Genomic DNA, 19,857 nt, shown 5'->3' with positions numbered 1-19,857 from the left:
TAGAATTGTATAAGTGTTGCCGTGTGCTCGGTAGTCGGTATTAGCTCTGCACTGTGTTTTCACTTTTATATTTGCTTTTTGTGTAAATGGAATTGTGTTTTCTTTTTTTTGTGTGCATTTGGTGGAATTGTATTTGTGTGCTTCCCGTGTGCCGCGAATAAATGTGCTTTATTGTTGAACTGTTCTCCCGCTTCGCTTCGTCTTTTCCTCCATTGAATCCTCATCTTGCTTCACGTAAAGGGTTGGTAGTGGGCTGAGTACGCCCGATAATTAATCGAACCGTCGAGGTCGACGATAACACCGCTCGGTTATTCTGATAGTACGGAACGGGTCGCTTAAGTGGCCCGTGTTCGAAGTCGACCTGCGGCGAGGTGCGATCGCCCGGTCTACCCTCCGCGTGGGTACTTAGGTAGGTCGAATTTGGCGAGCAACCCTATCCCACGCGGGGGCTGATTGGCTCGATCGCGGTGAGACCGAAAGGTCCACCCGTGACTGGTTCCCGGCGTTAGTCCGAGAGGGTCACGACTGGATTGTCCGTCCGGTGGGCGACGTGCCGCGATTCGAGTTACGTGGCCGTCAGCACGCCGGCGGGCGCGAAAACCGCAACAATATATATATATATATATATATATATATATATATATATATATATATATATATATATATATATATATATATATCTCCTTTAAGCACCTCAAGACTTTCTTTCTCATTTGGCATTGCCAATATCCATCTCTCCCTCTCCTCAGGATCTTTTGGGAAGGATATGACCTTTACATAAGGCGTCCCATCATAGTTTCCTCTACAACCAAAGCAGCTGCAATGACGTGGCATATTGTCACCAAAGCAGGAAACAACACAAAGATCCTGTGAGATCACCAGCTGGACAGTTTCTGAAAGAGAAACAAATAAAACATACATTAGTTAACGATGATAGAAATCATCAAGTAGGTGCAGTAGGTGCACAATGTCATGTTTTGTCATAGACTTTACAAAAGTTTTCCTCGATGAGTTAGACACAAAAACGGGCAAAAAATACCAAAATTCAGTAATTTGACCTTGAAATATGACCTTTTGACCTTGAAGATGACCTCAGGTGGTGTTGAAAATGACACTATTGAACTCGCCGTCCTCAAAAACCCCTATATGGATCCCGAGATCGTGTCTCGAGCCCTTCTCGAAGTCATTTTAGCCCCAGACTCAAGTTAAACCTTCAGACTCAAGTTACAAACCCCGAGATCGTGACGTTCCAGTCCTTCTCTATAGGAGTCTATGTTTTAAGCAGTTATGTTTGATTTTCATTCAGTTATGTTTGCTCTGGTTTTTCATTGTAATTATACTCATTGATGCACATATAACTGGCAGTGGAATGTTTTGATTTCCTCCACTTAGGCCTAGGTCACATTTGCCACGGCGGCCGTGGGGTCTCCAAAATCTACGGCCACTAGCAATTATACTGTGGCATTTCCACGGTCACACAATGTAGTAGTCACATGTTTTTATTTTTCGGGGAGCTGCACGGCGTATTTATAAATTGTGGAGACCGAAAACGTGGGGTTGCCGTACGGTCTTTGATTTGATGTCGCACGGTGACCTGAGGGCGTTCCTGCGGCGGCCATAGAATTTTCAAGGCAGACGCAAGGCGACCGCAGGGGGGCCCTAAGGCGAACGTGTGGCCAGACGGACCGTAACGAATGGGTCAATTTTTTTTACCATTTTTTTTTTCGGCTTGTCGAATTGCTACGGCGAACGTAGAAATGAAAAAAGTTATAACTCCGCGTTATAATTCCACGGCGACCTTACGACCTGTAAAATATAGCCAAACGGCGTAGGGCCACCCTGAGGCCACCACAGAAACTCTGCGGCCGCCGCACGTTTCTGTCAATTCAGAGGGCGTACGGCCGCCGTATCCTCACCATAGAGCAAATGTGACTTTGGCCTTAGCAAATTTCCATTCTTATTTAATAGTTTTCTGTTTACCACTTGACAATTAATCACCAGGGAGGTAGAAAGGCAATCACCAGGGAGATAGAGAGGGAGAGCGTTTGGGGTTGTCCTTACTGAGACTCTCAGGGCATGAACCAGGGGCGAGGGAACGTCCAAAGAACCGGCACCAGAACCAGAAAGAACCACGAGAGCAGAAAGAAGCCGGAAGCACAGAGAGAGCTTTCCCGCTGCACTCATCCTCTGTTTTTAACTCCCCTCTTGGTGAAGCCTCGGTCCGCCAGCCACACGCTCATTGGCCACTCTGCGTGGACAGTCGGCTCCACATTTTCGGAGCCGCGTGTTCCCCTATGTTCAGCCCTCATGCAAGCCACGTGCACGCATGTGGCTCTCGGCATCGCCGCTGGTGCCATTTGCATGACCTGCCCTGACTGCTTACTCCACATGTCACCGTGCACTGTTCCCCCCTCTGGACCACGGGGACCCTTGGTCAGTGTAACCACTCCTCATTTTCATAAATGCCAAGGTGAGCCAATGAAAAAAGCCAAGAATTCACAAGGTTTCAGAAAAGCGATGATAATAGAAAACCTATACGCCAAGAAAACCTATAGAAAACCAAGACGCCAAGGTGAACAACGAATAGCTGAGATCTTGTGAAAAAAGCCAAGGAGTGGTCACATTTCCCTTAGTGCTGTTAATGGAAATGACATATGACAGACAAATCACATCAGCGTAAACCACATGAAACACAGAGGTGAAGAAATGTGAGCCAAGACACAAACATTGGAGGAAGGAAAGGGCAAGAGCTTTTCAACACACTTCATTCGACACTGCCTTTTTGAGTACATTAAGTACGTATGTTGTTGCTAAACACATACAATGAAACAACTGTTGTAATTTCTTTCCATTTAACTCCTGAGCCATATACTTAACAATAGTGTGTGTGTGTGTGTGTGTGTGTGTGTGTGTGTGTGTGTGTGTGTGTGTGTGTGTGTGTGTGTGTGTGTGTGTGTACATTGTTATGGTGGTCACATTAGCCAATCAGCCCAGACGCACCATGCCAGATCGATAACCTAATCACACCTTTACCTAGCTCAATTTTGTTCATCCGAGGTGGGTAGAGTGACACGCTGGATTTGTCCTCCCACCGAGCCACTCAAAATGGTGACTTAGAGTAGTTTGTCATGCTTGATGGGGGAGGGGTTTGGTGTCGATTGCTAATTGTCCAGCCAAATCTGTCCTATATAGGACTTATAAGCCTGCACAGTTTATTGATCGTGGAGCCTCGTAAAACTCCAACAAGACCCAGTTCATTCATGTGTGTGTGTGTATTCAAGGAAGAGGGAAGGATGAACAGAGAATATGCAAACATTATATTTACAAACTTATTCACCGATGCTGAAATACGCGGTGGCGGTTTTGGATGGCTGGAAGGGCCTGAAGTAAACTATTCCTTAACAGGCCCTCAAACACACCACATTAGATGGACAAGACAGAAATACCAGGTACGGCTGTGCAAAGTTACCCCTGTAAGGGCGCCATGATGCTCTTTGTAGAGTGAATGGCTCCGCAGCCTGGTGAGGGGTGGGTTTCAGCGCACGCCACACCGATGGGAGCCCCCGTTCTTGTGCGGGCGAGAGGTGGAAAAAGTGATTGCACCGGTGCGGTAGCTTGGGTGTCCTTGCCACTCGAACTGGACTGGACTCCCGCTGGACTGCAACGCAACCTCTAGACAACTGGACTGGGGCCCCCACCGGGGGTGCACAGACGATAAATGGGCACCCGGAATTCTCTGCCTTGTGACGTCTCCCAAACCCTTTGTGCCCCACACCGATTGATGGTTTGACGGAAATCATTGGCAAATCCTTCCCCTGAGCCTCGACTCTTTCCCAATGTTTAAGGCTCGTTTCGACACCAAAACTAGCACCTCTTCAGCATTGCAAAGCAGGATCCTCTATAAAGCGCATATAGGACATTACAAAGGATGGACGATTAAGAGGGGTTTCAAGGGAGAAGCGGTTTTAAACACAAACATTAGGGAGGAAAGATGAGTTTGTTTTTTTTGTATACATTGTTAGGCTCGTACCAGAGCAAATGCACAGAACATATAACAAAGGGAGCAGGAGATAAGAGGGGTGGGAGAGGGAAGCACAAAACAGTGGGGGACAGAGATGGGGCAGGGTAAACAAGTGACACTCCAGTGACTTTCAGGAAGGAAAGCAGAGAATTTGAAGGATGTGGGTTTGGGGTGGATTAACAGGGGTAGAAAAGATCATGGTTTTGGATGGGAGAAGATTTGAGATGGTGGTGAACAGCTGTTTTGAAGACTTGGAGAGAGGAGTGGGATTGAAGAGAGTTTGGGAGTTTGTTCTGGAAGCAGGAAAAGAGAGGAATGAAAGAGTGAAGGTGAGCAGTGATTCTTGATTTTGGCAGTTTCACCAGAAGGGGGTTGCTGACGGACCTTGAGCGCCCTGCAGAAATATAGAGACAGATCACAGACAAAGCAGGGCAGGCAAGGCCGGAGAGGAGATGGTGGAAGACAGAGACCACCGACCTGCTTGCAGTGAGAGAGTGAAAGACCCAAAGACTCAGCTTCATCATGGGAGATACCAATGATCTTAAATGCCTTGGTTTCCACAGCGTGAAGCCGAGAAAGGTGAGAGGCAGGAGCACCAGCCCGGAGGGCAGAGCAGTACTTTTCCAGACAAATGTCGACCCATAAACCTTTATCACAATTAAATTACCTCACTCTTAGGCTAATACGTGTACGAAGGGAATAATTTATTCGAAGATCTCCAATTGTAACCCCGACAAGCCATTTCAGTAACAATACAAGAAGGGCACTCGGTGGAGCGCATACCTCCACCACATAATGCCTGATCCATGAGAACATATCTAGCACAATACATTTTTGAAATATTAGGCAATGTATCACTTTTGGCCCTGTCTCTCAATGGTGAAGAATCACTTTTAAAATTATAGTGATCGGATCCGGATCCGGATCTTCATCAAAATCTAATCATGTCCTTGTCACACACCGAACATGTCAACAAAATTTTATCTGGATCCGTCCACAACTTTTTGAGATATCCTGCACACAGACAGACAGAAAAGGATGAAAACATAACCTCCTTCATCTTTGGTGGCGGATGTAATAATACAGTGTATATATATATATATATATATATATATATATATATATATATATATATATATATATATATATATATATATATATATATATATATATATATATATATATATATATATATATATATATATATATATACCTTGCTGCACCATTCTTGGCTCGTCTTGAACCATTTTGAGAAGCTCGTCCTGAGACTATTTTGAATGGTTCTTGCACACTGTAATTCATTTTGAATTCCCATACATCTATTCCAACTGAGATGTTGCTGTTATACATCGGTCACCGGATGAAAATCATAAATTCAATCCATTATCATCTTCATCTTTCTTTTTCTTTAAAATTTTTTATTATTATTATTATTATCATTGTGCATTGCTTTTTGTCAGAAAAACGATCTAAACGGATTTTACAAAAAACTAAAAATTCTCTATCATTTCATACTGTAGATGTACCACAATCAGGGACCACTGGAGCATCAGCATCAACATCCATAACCACAGGTAACCACATTGTTTCAGGACTGTGTCCTTTGATTGTTCATCACCCCTCTCGTGGTGGTTAGCATCCCTCTCAACATTTGTCGTCCTTTTTGTTTGGTGACACAGACCGACTCTAGTCTTTAAAAGGACTCGTTTTCAATTCTGTTTGCTGTGGTGTTGGGTTCTAGTACTCTGTGCTGTAGTGAGTAGGGAATGAGGGAGGGATATTTATGGTGTCGAATATGGTGTAAGTTTGCTCTGTAAAATTGTCTTTTTGTATTTAATTTTCCTTGTACATGCATCACATCATTTCACTCTTCAGTTGCTTACTTTAACTTTCAGGAAAGTTCGTTGTTATTACTTTAGATCTACTTACACGATCACAACATATATGAGAGAAAAAAAGATAATTTCCCTAATTGTTTCTTCAATAATGATCATTATTTTAAAATACCGACAATACAATCCTTCTCTAATTTGTCCTTTTAGGACTGCCACCCTGGCCCACTGTTAGCCCTTTCCCTCCATGGGCTGTGGCACTTGTTGTTGTTACGGCTGTGAGCTTGTTTCTCAACATTGTTCTCTTCATTACCTTGGTGAGTCCAGCATGATAAACACACGGTCAAGATAAGGTTAACATTTCATTTCAAACATTACAAACATTCACAAGAAACCACCTTCATATTGGAACAGCCGTCGCGTCAGTCAGTCGCCTGGTTCGAATCCTGATAAACTGTATCAAAGTGGTCACGATAGCCAACGGATTTGATTGTTCTGAGTCGGGCCACAATACCATACTCCGATGGAACCACTGAGCCAATCGAAGCATCGCCGGATGAGACCGAGTGAAATCGCCGGATGCAGGCACGGTCCTGATGCTGGGCGCAATCCACCCAAACCCAACCTGTACCTTAACACATATGTATAATTCTCATCGCAATCAGAAACTCAAATGCAACCAGAGACCAAGTGGTCTTAAAATGCATTGAAACAAGTAAAGGGGATGAGAACACAAATAGCAGCAATACAATGCAATAGTCTCCCGCAATATGCGCCCTGAAGTCAAAGAACAAGTGGGAACCTAAAATAAGCGAAGCCTTAAGGTCTCAGACACTCCTCTGTAGTTAGACAAGAGATAGAGTCAGACAAGTCTGAATTCCAGAGGCTGCGTCCAGCAGGACGTAGTGAGTTCCAAGTGGAGACATGGCTTTGGCAGGAATCGTTTCAGGTCATGGACCAGAGCTAGCATGAAGGGGAGGGTGGCGTGGCTGTAAGCGGCAGCAGCGAGTGAAAGCCGTGATGCAACTCACCGCTTGGCTGACATTGATCCGTGGGGGGGGGGGGAGGGCGAACCCTTTTACCCATAGGGTGCTCATGGCCGGAGTTCACTGTCGCAGTGTTTTCTTGCCTGAACTTGTGCCGACGGCCTGTAAGCACACTTAAAATAACATTGAGGACAGACTGCAAAGGTAAACATGTTAAGGACGTCAAGGGAAATCAGTTTTAGACACACACACACACACACACACACACACACACACACACACACACACACACACACACACACACACACACACACACACACACACACACGAAGGTTGACAGCTTTCTATACATAAAACAACTCGTATTCTACAACATGTATCATCTGTATGGAAGTGATGTTCTGTCAGATTTCTTATCAGTTCACAACTTGCTTGTGGACCTTTTAAGATTCTTTGCTACCATTTGATTGAAAATAGTAGTTGACAGTGAGCTGGTACCCTGGTTCCTCCTTTGGAGGCTGGTGTTCCTCGGGGCAGTGTTCTGAATCCTCTCTTATTTTGGATTTGCATCAATGACGTCTTTGTTTCTTAAGAAAATATTGTTACATGTGTGACGTACAGGGAAGGTATCAAAATGTTGGGCCTTAGCATGGACCACTTGCTCATGTAGGATAGATCATTTTGATGTGTGTCAAGGACTTATTGTTGAGGTTAAGTTGTCCTGTTAGTGTACGCCGATGGAAGGTAGTGGTGTTGGCCATAGTGGTTTGGTTAAGGATGTTGTATGATCTGTCTTTCCTGTCCAAACTGGTGAGGACCAGGTGAGATAGGGTGAGGGGACCCCCAACAAGGTCATTTTTATGAACGTCATCACCTGGGGTAGGGATCCGTGTGGAATGCCTTGATGCAGTAAGAATGCGGCTCGCCCTTGCCTCCCCCCATCCCCTTCCACAATTGCTGGCAAGAAGAAATGCCGCTGTTGGCCAGAGCTGTAGTGCATCGCCTGATTGGGATGACAGTGGAAGATGCTGCCACAGTGGTCACCCTGTGTCAGGTGGGGAGGGTGTGGGAGACAGGAGGTGTTTTGGTGGGGGAGAGGTATGTAACAGTATCTCCAGAGCAACATTCGTTTTATTTTGCCAGGGACAGTCCCTGATGCTGGACCACTGTGCTTTCACTGCAATCTCTGGTCAGGTCAGTACGAGCCCACTTTGCCCCTCTCTGTACCATCCTTTAGTCACCCTGAACTCTTTAAAAAGACTCACCTGGTATCGTCCAGATGTGTGAGTGTGACTGAGCACATCGAGGATAGTCTCATCATGTTGTCAGGGTTTATTTATTTATTATTATCGTCATTAATCGTCTATTCTCATCCTGCTGAATCAGTCAATTTGTGACTCGTGACAGTCTTTTTATTTAATAAGTCCATATTCACAAGTTGTGTGTACCTGTTCCATCCTCTGCTTCCAATGCGACGCTCGTTTCAGAGTCACTGGACGTCTCCGAGGGAAATAGTTGATTTGTTAAGGGGAAATTAAGAGTATCCCTCATTTTGACGTAATTGGCATCACATCAGAAACATATGGCCCATCCGTTCGAGGTTACGAGCCATAAAAAATTGTCACCTCTGAATTGGCATTGAAATGGCCATTCGCAGGAGTAGTCCGTCCCAGCATGAACGTTCGTTTCCCGCGTCATTGGCGTCGAGTGGGACTGTCACCCAGGTGACAGCCTGGTGTTGGCTCAGTGGTTAGGGTGGTGGCTTGGGATCCTAGGGTCCTGAGTTCAAGCCCCGTCGGCCGCTGAATTAATACACCAGGGGGTTGACTCAGCCTGTCATCCTTCCGAGGTCGGCGAAATGAGTACCAGTTCCAGTGAGTGTACTGGTAGAGGGGCACTGCATCAGCGACACAGTCGCGCTTCAAGAAATGATAGCTACCCCGGCAGCTAAGCTGCCATATGGCCACCACCACCACCACCACCCAGGTGACAATACTGTAATCTATAAGCCTGGTGTTGGCTTAGTGGTTACGGTGGCTGGCTTGGGATCTTAGGGTCCTGAGTTCAAGCCCTTTTGGCTGCTGAATTAACACCAAGTGGGTTTAACTCAGCCAGTCATCCTTCCAAGGTTGGAAAAATGAGTGCCAGTGTACTGGTACAGAGGCACAGCATCAGCAGCATAGTTGCATCCCAACAAAAAAAATGATAGCTCAAGCTACCTGTCAGCTGAGCTGCCATATGCAAGAAGAAGAATCGAAATCACTTAATGGGTGACTCTATCTTGTGTTGAACAATTCCTGATTCCAGCAACAGCTCATAATGACTTGTTTTTATGCCTTGCATTTGGCAAAAGTCATAAAAATAAATAACTAATTTAAGATTTTTAAAAAAAACAAATCAATTGTTTTCAAATCCTATTTAATTTGTAACTCAGCTTGGTTTTGCCCTGTTGTATCTCTGCGTATAAAGCGTTACATTTTCCACAGCTTCCATAGATTGCTGTTATTACCTTGTTTTTTTTTTGTATTTTAGCTCTAAATACAGTACCGTAGTCACATTGCATGGATAAATTCCTTTTTGAGAATATATATTCATAATATTTATGCAGTACAGTACAAAGTCATAAAAGTATGACACAAAGGGAGCGATGAATAACATGCACGAGTGTCTTCAAGTACTATTACTGCCTCGTCTCATGACGTGGAATCTCAAGACAAAATACAAGCGAATATATAAATAGCAATAAGCAACAGTAGAAGAAGAAGAAGAAAGAAAGTAATCTGCCATTAATAGTAATAATCCATGGATGGTCCAAAAGTCTACATGTCCCGGTATGGTGCCAAGAGGTCGCCTAACAAAGGACAAGGAGACATGGAGGCTTGTTTGATTCCAGAGGAGGACCAGAGTAAAAATGGATGTGAATTCTGGGAAAATAATTTTGACAATTAAATGTGACTTGAAATAAGAGAGTAAGAATAACAGGAACCTCTCAGAACATCAGATCACGAACAGATCGCAACGAGTATAATATAACGGTATAGCCCGTAGTGAAATAGTACTGAATGGACCGGCTTGCAATTCATGTTGGAACATAAAGAGACCCTTTGCTAAAACATCCTGAATCACTCCAACAATAGCCAGTGGATGAGCCGATAATGGTAAGAAAGAAATATCCAGGAACTCCGATCCAGAGGTGAAGGGCAAAAAACAAAACCTTGAAAAATGTGTCATCAGTTGTTCACATGAAAACCTCATTTTGGAAAGTGAGAACTCTGACAAATGACTTTGTGAAACCCGAGACTCAAGAAATTTCGAAGAAGCTACCTTCGCCACTCAAACCAGAAAAGGAGTGTGGTTTTCGGGGATTTTTTTGTGTAAACAGGGTAAGATCGGGGAGGCGATGCAACGCAGGTGTTTCTACCTTTTTGGAATTCAATATGACAGAATCAGCAATGTTTTATGATTATTGGTAATAGGTGACCACAACCGGCTTTCACCATGTTGTGCAACGCCAGCTGAGGCCCTCACCTTTTATTTCACCTTTATTGGTTCACGAAAAAATATTTTCACGAAAAAAATAAGTGACCACTATATTCGTTATTGCTGTCTGTCTGTCTATCTGTCTGTCTGTCTGTCTGTCTGTCTGTCCCGAGCATAGCTCCGTGGCTTTTGATCCGATCCTGATGAAATTTTGGTGGGAGGTTTATATGATGATCTAGTTGTGTTTTCCTGAAAATGGGCATGATGCGCCCATTATGGGCAGAGCCACGCCCAAAAAACGTGTTTTTAGGGGGTAGCCGATTTCAATTTGCATCTTCTCCTCGGGGGTTTGTCGATTCTGACAGGGGTTTTGGTATTTGGTTAGCCCAATGGCACCTGCTTTGCCCCACGGAGCTCGATTTTTCATTTTCGTGTCAAGGTCACAAGGTCACGAACTTAGAAAATTGTGAATTTTGACATCAAAAAATTTCTTCTCCAAGGGGTTTGTCGAATCTGACAGGGGTTTCGGTATTTCGTTAGCCCAATGGCACCTGCATAGCCCCACGGAGCTCGATTTTTCATTTTTGTCACAAGGTCACGAACTTAGAAAATTGCAAATTGTGTTTTTAGGGGGTAGCCGATTTCAATTTGCATCTTCTCCGAGGGGGTTTGTCGAATCTGGCAGAGGTTTCAGTATTTGGTTAGCCCAATGGCACCTACATAGCCTCACGGAGCTCGATTTTTTTTTTTTTTTTTTCATTTTCGTCACAAGGTCACGAACTTAGAAAATTGCGATTTTGACATAAAAATCCATCTTCTCCGAGGGGTTTGTCGAATCTGGCAGGGGTTTTGGTATTTGGTTAGCCCAATGGCACCTGCATAGCCCCACGGAGCTCGATTTTTTTTTCATTTTTGTCCCAAGGTCAAGAAGGTCAAGGTCACAAGGTCACGAACTTAGAAAATTTCGAATTTTGACATAAAAATCATACGACCGCCCAAACTTTGAGAGCTAGAATGACAATATTTTTTATGCATAATCTTGAGGTCATTCCCCACCAAAAGTCTTGAAACCATTTTGCTCTATCTCGAACACCTTGCCCGTGGCGCCTCCTACAAGTTTGTTTTTACGCTGATTTCATCAAAGTATGGATAATCTGAGGAGTGTGAAATGCCATATAGCCTATATGACGTGATATTGTTCCTGGAATGTTCCAGAGGAAGTTTTGCACCAAAGGTCATAATTTTTTTTTCAAGGAGGTTGCCTTCACTCACCTTTGACCTTGAAAGTTCACAAAGGTCAAATTTTCAAAGTTGTGGGAATCAAACCGGGTTCTCGACCTTCTTCGACGAACTAATTCCAATAAGCTATAGCACGTATCCTGTTTCCTTATTGTAATGTCCACAACATTGTTTTGTGACCTTTAAAGGTTAAACAAAGGTAAAATTTTGAAAGTTGTTGAACGAAACTGGGTTTTCGACATTTTGCAGCTAATAACCTGTCACTCGTACCACATCATGTTGATCATTTTTATAACTTGGTCAAACATTATCACATTGTCTCATCCTTGACTTCTGAAACAATCTACATCGTCAAATACCGCTCGTGAACCATCGTCGTCTTCACACTTGTTCACTTTTAAATTTGTTTTCTCCACAACCACTTGAGTGATTGACGCGAGACTTTGAACATCGGAGCGACAACCTACGGAGAATATTTTCTTAACAAAGTTACCTGATGATTGCATGGAAAATGTGGCCGACGTTCCAAAAAAAACAAATCGGTTTTCTGCAGCCATGGGTTGCAGGGTGTTTCACTCATCAGGAATGAACTATTCAGATGGACTGGGAATCATCAGAAAGCAGAATGGTATCATCAGGGAAATAAGAGCAAATTAGTAATGCTTTTAGACAGATCAATATACAGTATGTAAATAATGATGAGTAATAATATACTGTTGTGGTTACCAAATTCGCAAACCACCATTCAGGTCCCTTAGGTGAGATATCTCGGTAAGTACATGTGTAGTTAGGCCCAAACCCGTTGTCTAGTGGGAATACATGTCATTTATGCGTGCTGCGACTCTTCAGGATAGCCGTTTTTCTTTTACTATCTTTATTTTGGACCAACCGCCATTGTTACCACCACCAACCACAACATCAACCACCCACCGCAGCGCCGCTTCACGTCACACCTCGCAACCGTCGCATCGCCACCATTCTTGCGCCGCTTGTGGGTACCGGTGTTGGACTCGTGCAGGGCGCGCGCCGAACAGCGTGTACAAAACCACGGATTTTCCGCTTCAAAAACGGATCAAAAAACGACACGCCCACTTTTGTTCCGTCCAATCGGTGAGTGAGGGGCGATTTGGCCCCGCCTCCAGGGCGTTGGAGGGCGGTCACTATATGCAAATTTATGGATCAAAAAGCATTCACGCCCACTTTTTCTCGGGCCAATGGGGAGCGAGGTGAAAGGTCGAAGGCAGGGGGTCAAAGATGAGAGAGCGAAGCCACGGGGCTTATATAAGCGACCGCGTTCGTCAATAGAGAGTTAAGACTTCGCAGTCGGTGGAGTTGGGAAGAAGAAGCAAGAAGGAGTTGGTCGTCGTCGTGTGCGTTGGAGTCGGAGCGAAGGGGACGGAGCTGTGGAGAGGCGGCGAGGGCAGAAGAGGGGTGCTCGCGTCGTGCAGGGAGCTGCACACCAGGGAGGCCGACGGCGCGACCTGGCCGAGGTGGAGACGCTCGTCGCGGGACTCGAGGCAGAGTGGAAATCCTCCTTTCCCCCGAGCATCAGCAACCCCCTCCTGTTTCCCCCCGCGCTGAGATAGTGCGACCAAGGGGGCCCCTTTCCCACCCCCTACCAGACACTGCCCGCGAGGCCCGCGGAGTTGAGGCACCATCGCCGCTCCGCGTCTCATCACCAGACGGGTAGGCCCGACCCGGTCTCGGCCTCAGGCCCGCCTCATCTTTGAGGGTGTTCTTTTCCTTGGTTTTGGGTATGTGTTGTCGGCGCCGTCTGTGAAGTAAAATTGCATAAGTGTTGCCGTGTGCTCGCGTAATCGGTATTAGATCTGCATTGTCGCATTTGCTTTTTGTGTAAATTGCATTGTGTTTTTCTTTTCTATGTGCTTTTGGTGGAATTGTATATGTGTGCTTTCCGTTCATCGCGAATAAATGTGCTTTGTGTTGAACTGTTTCCCGCTTCGCTTCGTCATTTCTTTCATTGAATCCTCATCTTGCTTCACGTAAAGGGTTGGTAGTGGGCTGAATACGCCCGATAATTAATCGAACCGTCGAGGTCGACGAATAACACCGCTCGGTTATCCCGATAGTACGGAACGGGTCGCTTAAGTGGCCCGTGTCCGAAGTCGACCTGCGGCGAGGTGCGACCGCCCGGTCTACCCTCCGTGTGGGTACTGAGGTAGGTCGAATTTGGCGAGCAACCCTATCCCACGCGGGGGCTGATTGGCTCGATCGCGGTGAGACCGAAAGGTCCACCCGTGACTGGTTCCCGGCGTTAGTCCGAGAGGGTCACGACTGGATTGTCCGTCCGGTGGGCGACGTTCCGCGATTCGAGTTACGTGGCCGTCAGCACGCCGGCGGGCGCGAATCCGCAACAATACCTAATGCATTGTGCAGCGGAACACCGACGTAAACAAGAAGAGTGACTCCCAATAACGACTTGTTGTCGTCCTTGAAATAGAAAATCCGACAACCAGCATAAGGGACAAACGATCAATGCCCACGAAGGAAGGTTTGCTAAGAAAAGCAAGAAGTAACAGTGTCTGAAGCATAAATATTTACCCAAGAACACCACTTGTACTTTATATTTGCTACGGAACGCCATGAACTTCATAACACATTTATTGACAAGTTCACAAAACACTTTATAAAATGTTACAACTTATCCATAAGTGCAATTTTGACACTCACTCAAAACCACTCCTCCTATAAATCTGATTGGTGCAAAACAAAATGGACACTACTAGCTCACAAGCTTAGACACCAGAAGGATCATTTATTACTACCTGAGCAGCTAACGATACAGACGACAAATGCCAGCATGAGGAATTGGCTGGAAGATACACTTGGCACGATGGGAAGGGTGTTGCATGGTTGTGAGGATTAGGAAACGTGAGTGAAGTTTTGGAATGGGCAACAGGGGTAGAGGATATGAAACAAAGAATGGCAGAAGGCTACGGGTCATAAACAAAGTCTGATTGGTGGATATCTTACCAGGTGGTGTATCTCATCCGTCACTACAAGTACAATGTGTATAACTCAAGCTACAATCCAAGTGAGCATCACAAGTCTTACCCAATGTATTCCACCTCTTCAACCCTCCACAAAGACCGGATCTCTTTTCCAGAGGTATGTATCTTATTCAACATCATGCTTGCTGGTTATTCAGTGTGTGTGTGCGTGTGTGTGTGCGTGTGTGCATGTGCGTGTGTGTGTGTGCGTGTGTGCGTGTGTGCGTGTGTGCGTGTGTGTGTGTGTGTGTGTGTGTGTGTGTGTGTGTGTGTGTGTGTGTGTGTGTGTGTGTGTGTGTGTGTGTCCTCTTTGTTCATGTACTGTATCTACAAAGCTTCATGGTCTATGATTACCAGACACTTCCTTTTAGAGAATGTACTCGATGAAGCCGCTCCCTTTTCCTTTACAGACCCCCAACCATTTCACTTCTCACCTTGCGTATAGACTCCAGAGTAATACTGGTACATAATGTGTGAAGTACATTATCAAGTTCTGTAGATCAATATATCTCATGATACCTTATCCTCGGCAACGGTTTCCACATTGGAATATATCTATGCAATTGAACACAAACAGGCACCTGTTTAACTCTGCTTATGGTGACTGGGCAAACTTTTCCTTTTACTGATATATTTGATTTGAGAAATCTAAATGCTGTACACAGAAATGGGAAGGAGAGAAAAATTTGTGAAAAATGAAGGAAACAGGGGAGGGTGCAAAGAAAGAGGTCAACTTGTTATATGTGGTCAACCCCTTTCACACAACACACTGCTTACCCCCCCAGGGAAAAGTTTCTTACCCTGCGGTTCTTTACCCCTCCGTCCCTTTCACACCGGTTTCGCTAACCCCGTGGTTTGCTTAACCCAGGACAAGCTTCCCCAGGGTATCTCGGTGCCTTTTCAGACTCTTCATTCATTAGTATCATCATGTGAATCGAGTTGGACCCACAATGCTTTACTTTACAATGGACACATGGGCAGTATGTCACAACATAGAAAATGGCTCCTGTTCTCCAAGCTACGCTTGTCGGTTTTCTCGATGTTTTTGGATCTTCTGATGAAGGAGTATATAGTCCAGCCAGAGTGGATAACTGTCGCCAACTTTGAAGATAAAGATTTAGAGCATTGTTTGAGGCTTGTCGAAGCCAGCAGCGGCTTGCTGTTGTCCTTGGCTTTGGTAGACAACATACTCCACGTCGACGGAGCGCCAGTAAACAACACTTTTGACGTTTGACCACATGTTATAACATAAACCCTAACCCCGCAATTATAAACCACACTCGTTTCACACTACATCTAATACCCCAGGGTCCAATGTTACCCCTGAGATAACCATGGTCCAGAGCAGGGTTGACATACCCCGGAGTATCAGTCAAAAAATTCCTTCCCCCCGGGAGAGAAGAGTGCAGTGTGAAAGCTTCGAATTTGTGGAGGTAGAGGTTGGGTCATATCGGATTTACCTCCGAGATTTTGTCGTGAGAATGGGATATTACTAGGGTACTTGCAGAAAAGTAAGGACAGAAAAGGGAGAGGAGGTTGGTAGTCTGACGGATATCGAAACGGTTAGCATGGCGTAAGGTCCGGTTCGGGAGGTTAGAGTAACGTATTGAGCATTACGGTGAGGAGAGAAAGTTTGTCCATTTCGACTTATTTATGGAGATAGCACCTCATCTATTGTCAGAGGTGCATCATGAACATTTTCTTTTTTGCATACAGTCTCGGCTCGTGGAAGAGCTAGAAGACAGAACAGATCAGGACGCAACATAACACAAGGAACAGCAGGAGAAGGGAGAAACGACAACAGCAGGGCGGAGGGAGGAAATAGACCGAGACACTGAGACGGACAAACAAGGGATGCGGGTATGGGGGAACACAAAGGGTGGACAAGATGGATACAGAAGGAAAATTTGGGGGTGGCGATGATTTAACGGGTGTAGAAAAGAACATGGTTTTGGATAATGATGGAAAGTGTTAAATAAACAATTATGTTAATTTCTATGTTTTTGGATAAGATCACCTTCAGGCAAGGAATAAGTAATTTGAAATGAAAAAAAAGTTTAATTATAATCAGTGCATAACCTCCATGTGTGCATCTCTACATGCATAGGTCGAGAGGGGGAGGGGAGGGGGGTGGATGGGGTGGAGCAAGTTAATTATTTGATTATTTACAGGATTGAAATTCGAAAGTCAGCTTACAGTTAAAAAATGTCATTCAAATATCCAAGAATAAAGAACGATATAGGATGACGTACACATATGAATCGAGCACTACATGGTCGTCGAACCATTCCATTTCACATGTGATCACATGATGCACGCGTGCGTCTTGTTTCACAGTAAAAATCAACCGAATGGGAGAAATAGCAGCAGTGTGACCATCTCTCCCCTTGAAGAAAGTGCCCAGGGCTGGCTCTCACTTAATACAGCCTGAAAAAAACAATTTATTACATTTACAATAATGGCAGAATCTTTGGCCCTTCAGGCCACCCATGTTCCATACATGCCCACCCTATTCCTCCTATGTCCTATCTCCTCCCAGAAGGATTTAACCTTTATTCCCCTTTCTCTGATACTACTCTCCTATTTCTCTTAAGTTGATTTTTTTCTTTTCCCCAATTTATTTTTCTTCCTCTCCCTTTCTTCTGCTGTCCATGTTCAAGGGTCATAGTGTTATAGCATCATGCATGATCATGTACTTCATTCTGTGTAAGAAGATCATGATCTTCTTCAAATATTCAATGAAGATCATGATCTTCATTCTGTGTAAGTTTACCATTGTTTGACACGAGACTCTACGAAAAGTTCGCTCTGCTTTATGAGAGACTGTTATTCTGTGAATACATTTTAACAAACAATAACGAACGAGAAAGCTTCTCAAAATGCAAAGGCCGTCTTTCTGCGTTTGCTTAGTACTCGAACTAAATGATGAAAACAACTTCAACAACAAAAAAAATTAGTATTATTATAATTAGTATTCTCCATAAGTCTCAATAAAGATTTGTTGGAAATTGGGTGACAAAGCTCAAATGGTAAACGAGAAAGCCTCTCAAAATGCAAGCGGACAAAACGAAGAAATGCGGAAACGATTAAACAACAACAAAAAACAACAACAACCTGGCAGTCTCATGCTGCGTGGCGGCGGACGGGCGAACAATGTGAACAATGAGCTGATATGGAGAACAATAGTTCGGGATGAAGTGGAATGAGAAAAGTCTGATACTAGGTAGGCATGCATCCCATTGCTTCAATCCATCAATTGGGACCATACTCTGTGCAGGGCATTGATGCTGCCTAAGCAGTCTCCTTTGCTATTGGACACAATCCTGGACAGGTCGCCACTCCGACACAGGATACCAGCAAGCTGGCACTCATTTTGCCGACCTCGAATGACAGGCAGAGTCAACCCCACCTGGTATTAATTCAGCAGCCAAGTGGGATTTGAACTTTCATTCCTCTTTTTTCCCGCCTTTGGAATAAACTCCCTCACTCTATTCATTCCCATTCTTCCCTCCAGGCCTTTAAAACAGCTGTTCACCACCACCTCTTCTCATCCTCCATCTAAATCCTCAATCTTTTCCACCCCTGTTAATCCACCCTAAACCCACCTCCTTCAAATTCCCCGTTTTCCTTCCTGAAAGTCCTTGTAACGTCCATATTGTATTCCCCATGTTCCTTGCCCCATCCCTCTCCCTTCCACAGATCTCCAAATGTCTCTGTTCCCCACCGTTTTGTCCTTCCCTCTCCCGCCCCTCTTGTCTCATGCCCCCTTGCTGTGCGTTGTGTTAGCTCTCACACAAGCCTCGACAAGGTATACAAATATATATTTTTTTAATTGTTTAGCCTCACGGAGGTATGAGCTCTCTATGCATACATCCCAACTCAGTGGGCTGTCGCTGTGTAAGCGATGAGGTCCTTGGGTTCGAGTCCCGGTGTAGCGATTTCAAATTACCCCCTCCTTCATCTTAAACCCCCCCCCCCCCCCCCCGTAACTTGAAATCGCGAGAAATCGATTTCATCCTACCCCTTATAATTTCAGATTACCCCCCTCAAAACATTTATTTATGTATGTTTATTTACAAAAAATAGTAATTTAATTGATATTGAAAACTAATTAGGGAAAAACCATTGACCACGTGATAGCTTGTAAAGAGTTTGCCATGAATTTTGATTTTATTATGAATGATTTTATTTTAATATTGTTATGAATTTAAATCAGTATTTCTCATACAGTTTGAGTTTTTGCCACATTTTTATGAAATCCTTCTTCGATATAGTTGATCCAAATAGACATACTGGTATATCTTTTTAACCAACTCAGACTATATTTACAATTATGGTAACAACGCAATAAAATCAATGTATAAGAAAGGCAATGAAAACAGCTTACACATGACCACTTATGGAAGGTGGGGATATCTGAAGCCACAAAAGTCAGGCCACCACACAACTCCTTGCCCAGATATCTATTTTTCCTTTGCAAATTGGACTCCTCTATACACCTAAAACTGTTAGGGTTAGGGTTAGGGTTAGGGTTAGTCATGCACTTTGAACAAGTGTATGAGTGGTTTTAATACAATTAACATTTTTGTTACATTTTTTTTGTTTCCAGACTTTGAGACGAGCTTTCAATCTTGTGTGTTTTTCGTGTTCTATTCAATAAACGTATCATGAGTTGTGGGCATAATGATTTATCACTTCAGCTAAATCAGGGAGGGGGGTAATGTCAAAGTGTGGGGGTATTATGAAATCGGGTTCAGGCTACCCCCGGGGGTAACTTGAAGTCGATTTCAGATTACCGGGAGGTAACTTGAAAGGGAGGTAGCTTGAAGTCTTTACACCGGGTTGTGTCCCAATATTTTCACACTCGCTCCACACAGGAATTTATTCCTTTTTCTTAAATTTATATATGAGGTTTATCTATAAAACACACACACACACACACACACACACACACACACACACACACACACACACACACACACACACACACACACACACACACACTTATGAGAAGTGCTTGCTGTCATCTCCCTCGGCACTCTGGGTACAAGCGACACCACAGCAATGGTGCCACCCTTCTCACCACAATCAGCAGGGATTTTCCAAAAGAGTTCCCTCCCCCCCATGGACCCCAACCTATTAGGATTGTCCAATCTCTATCCTTTTAAATGTGAAGCATCAAGCAAGGAAGCAGCACGTACCATTTTAAACATCTTTGGTACGACTCAGCTGGGGTTAAAACCGACGATCGAGGCGGACGCGCCAACGATTACACCACCAAGTTTGGT

General features: G+C 44.4%; 1 protein-coding gene across 2 annotated transcripts in view; it reads left to right on the top strand.

The window, feature by feature from the left end:
* Nucleotides 1-19,857, top strand: part of LOC147015956 (uncharacterized) — an 83,581-nt gene that overhangs the window by 51,493 nt on the left and 12,231 nt on the right. For both annotated transcript variants that reach the window (XM_085848624.1, XM_085848625.1), the window contains exons 5-7: nucleotides 5,542-5,595; nucleotides 6,064-6,170; nucleotides 14,556-14,687. In XM_085848624.1, the coding sequence (XP_085704750.1) occupies nucleotides 5,542-5,595; nucleotides 6,064-6,170; nucleotides 14,556-14,687 (293 nt within the window). The remainder of the gene's footprint in view (nucleotides 1-5,541; nucleotides 5,596-6,063; nucleotides 6,171-14,555; nucleotides 14,688-19,857) is intronic.

This window comes from Eptatretus burgeri, chromosome 12, assembly GCF_056783735.1.
Source record: "Eptatretus burgeri isolate ZD-2024b chromosome 12, Ebu_testis_v1, whole genome shotgun sequence".
NCBI lineage: Eukaryota > Metazoa > Chordata > Myxini > Myxiniformes > Myxinidae > Eptatretus > Eptatretus burgeri.
This window is presented reverse-complemented; position numbering and strand designations above follow the sequence as displayed.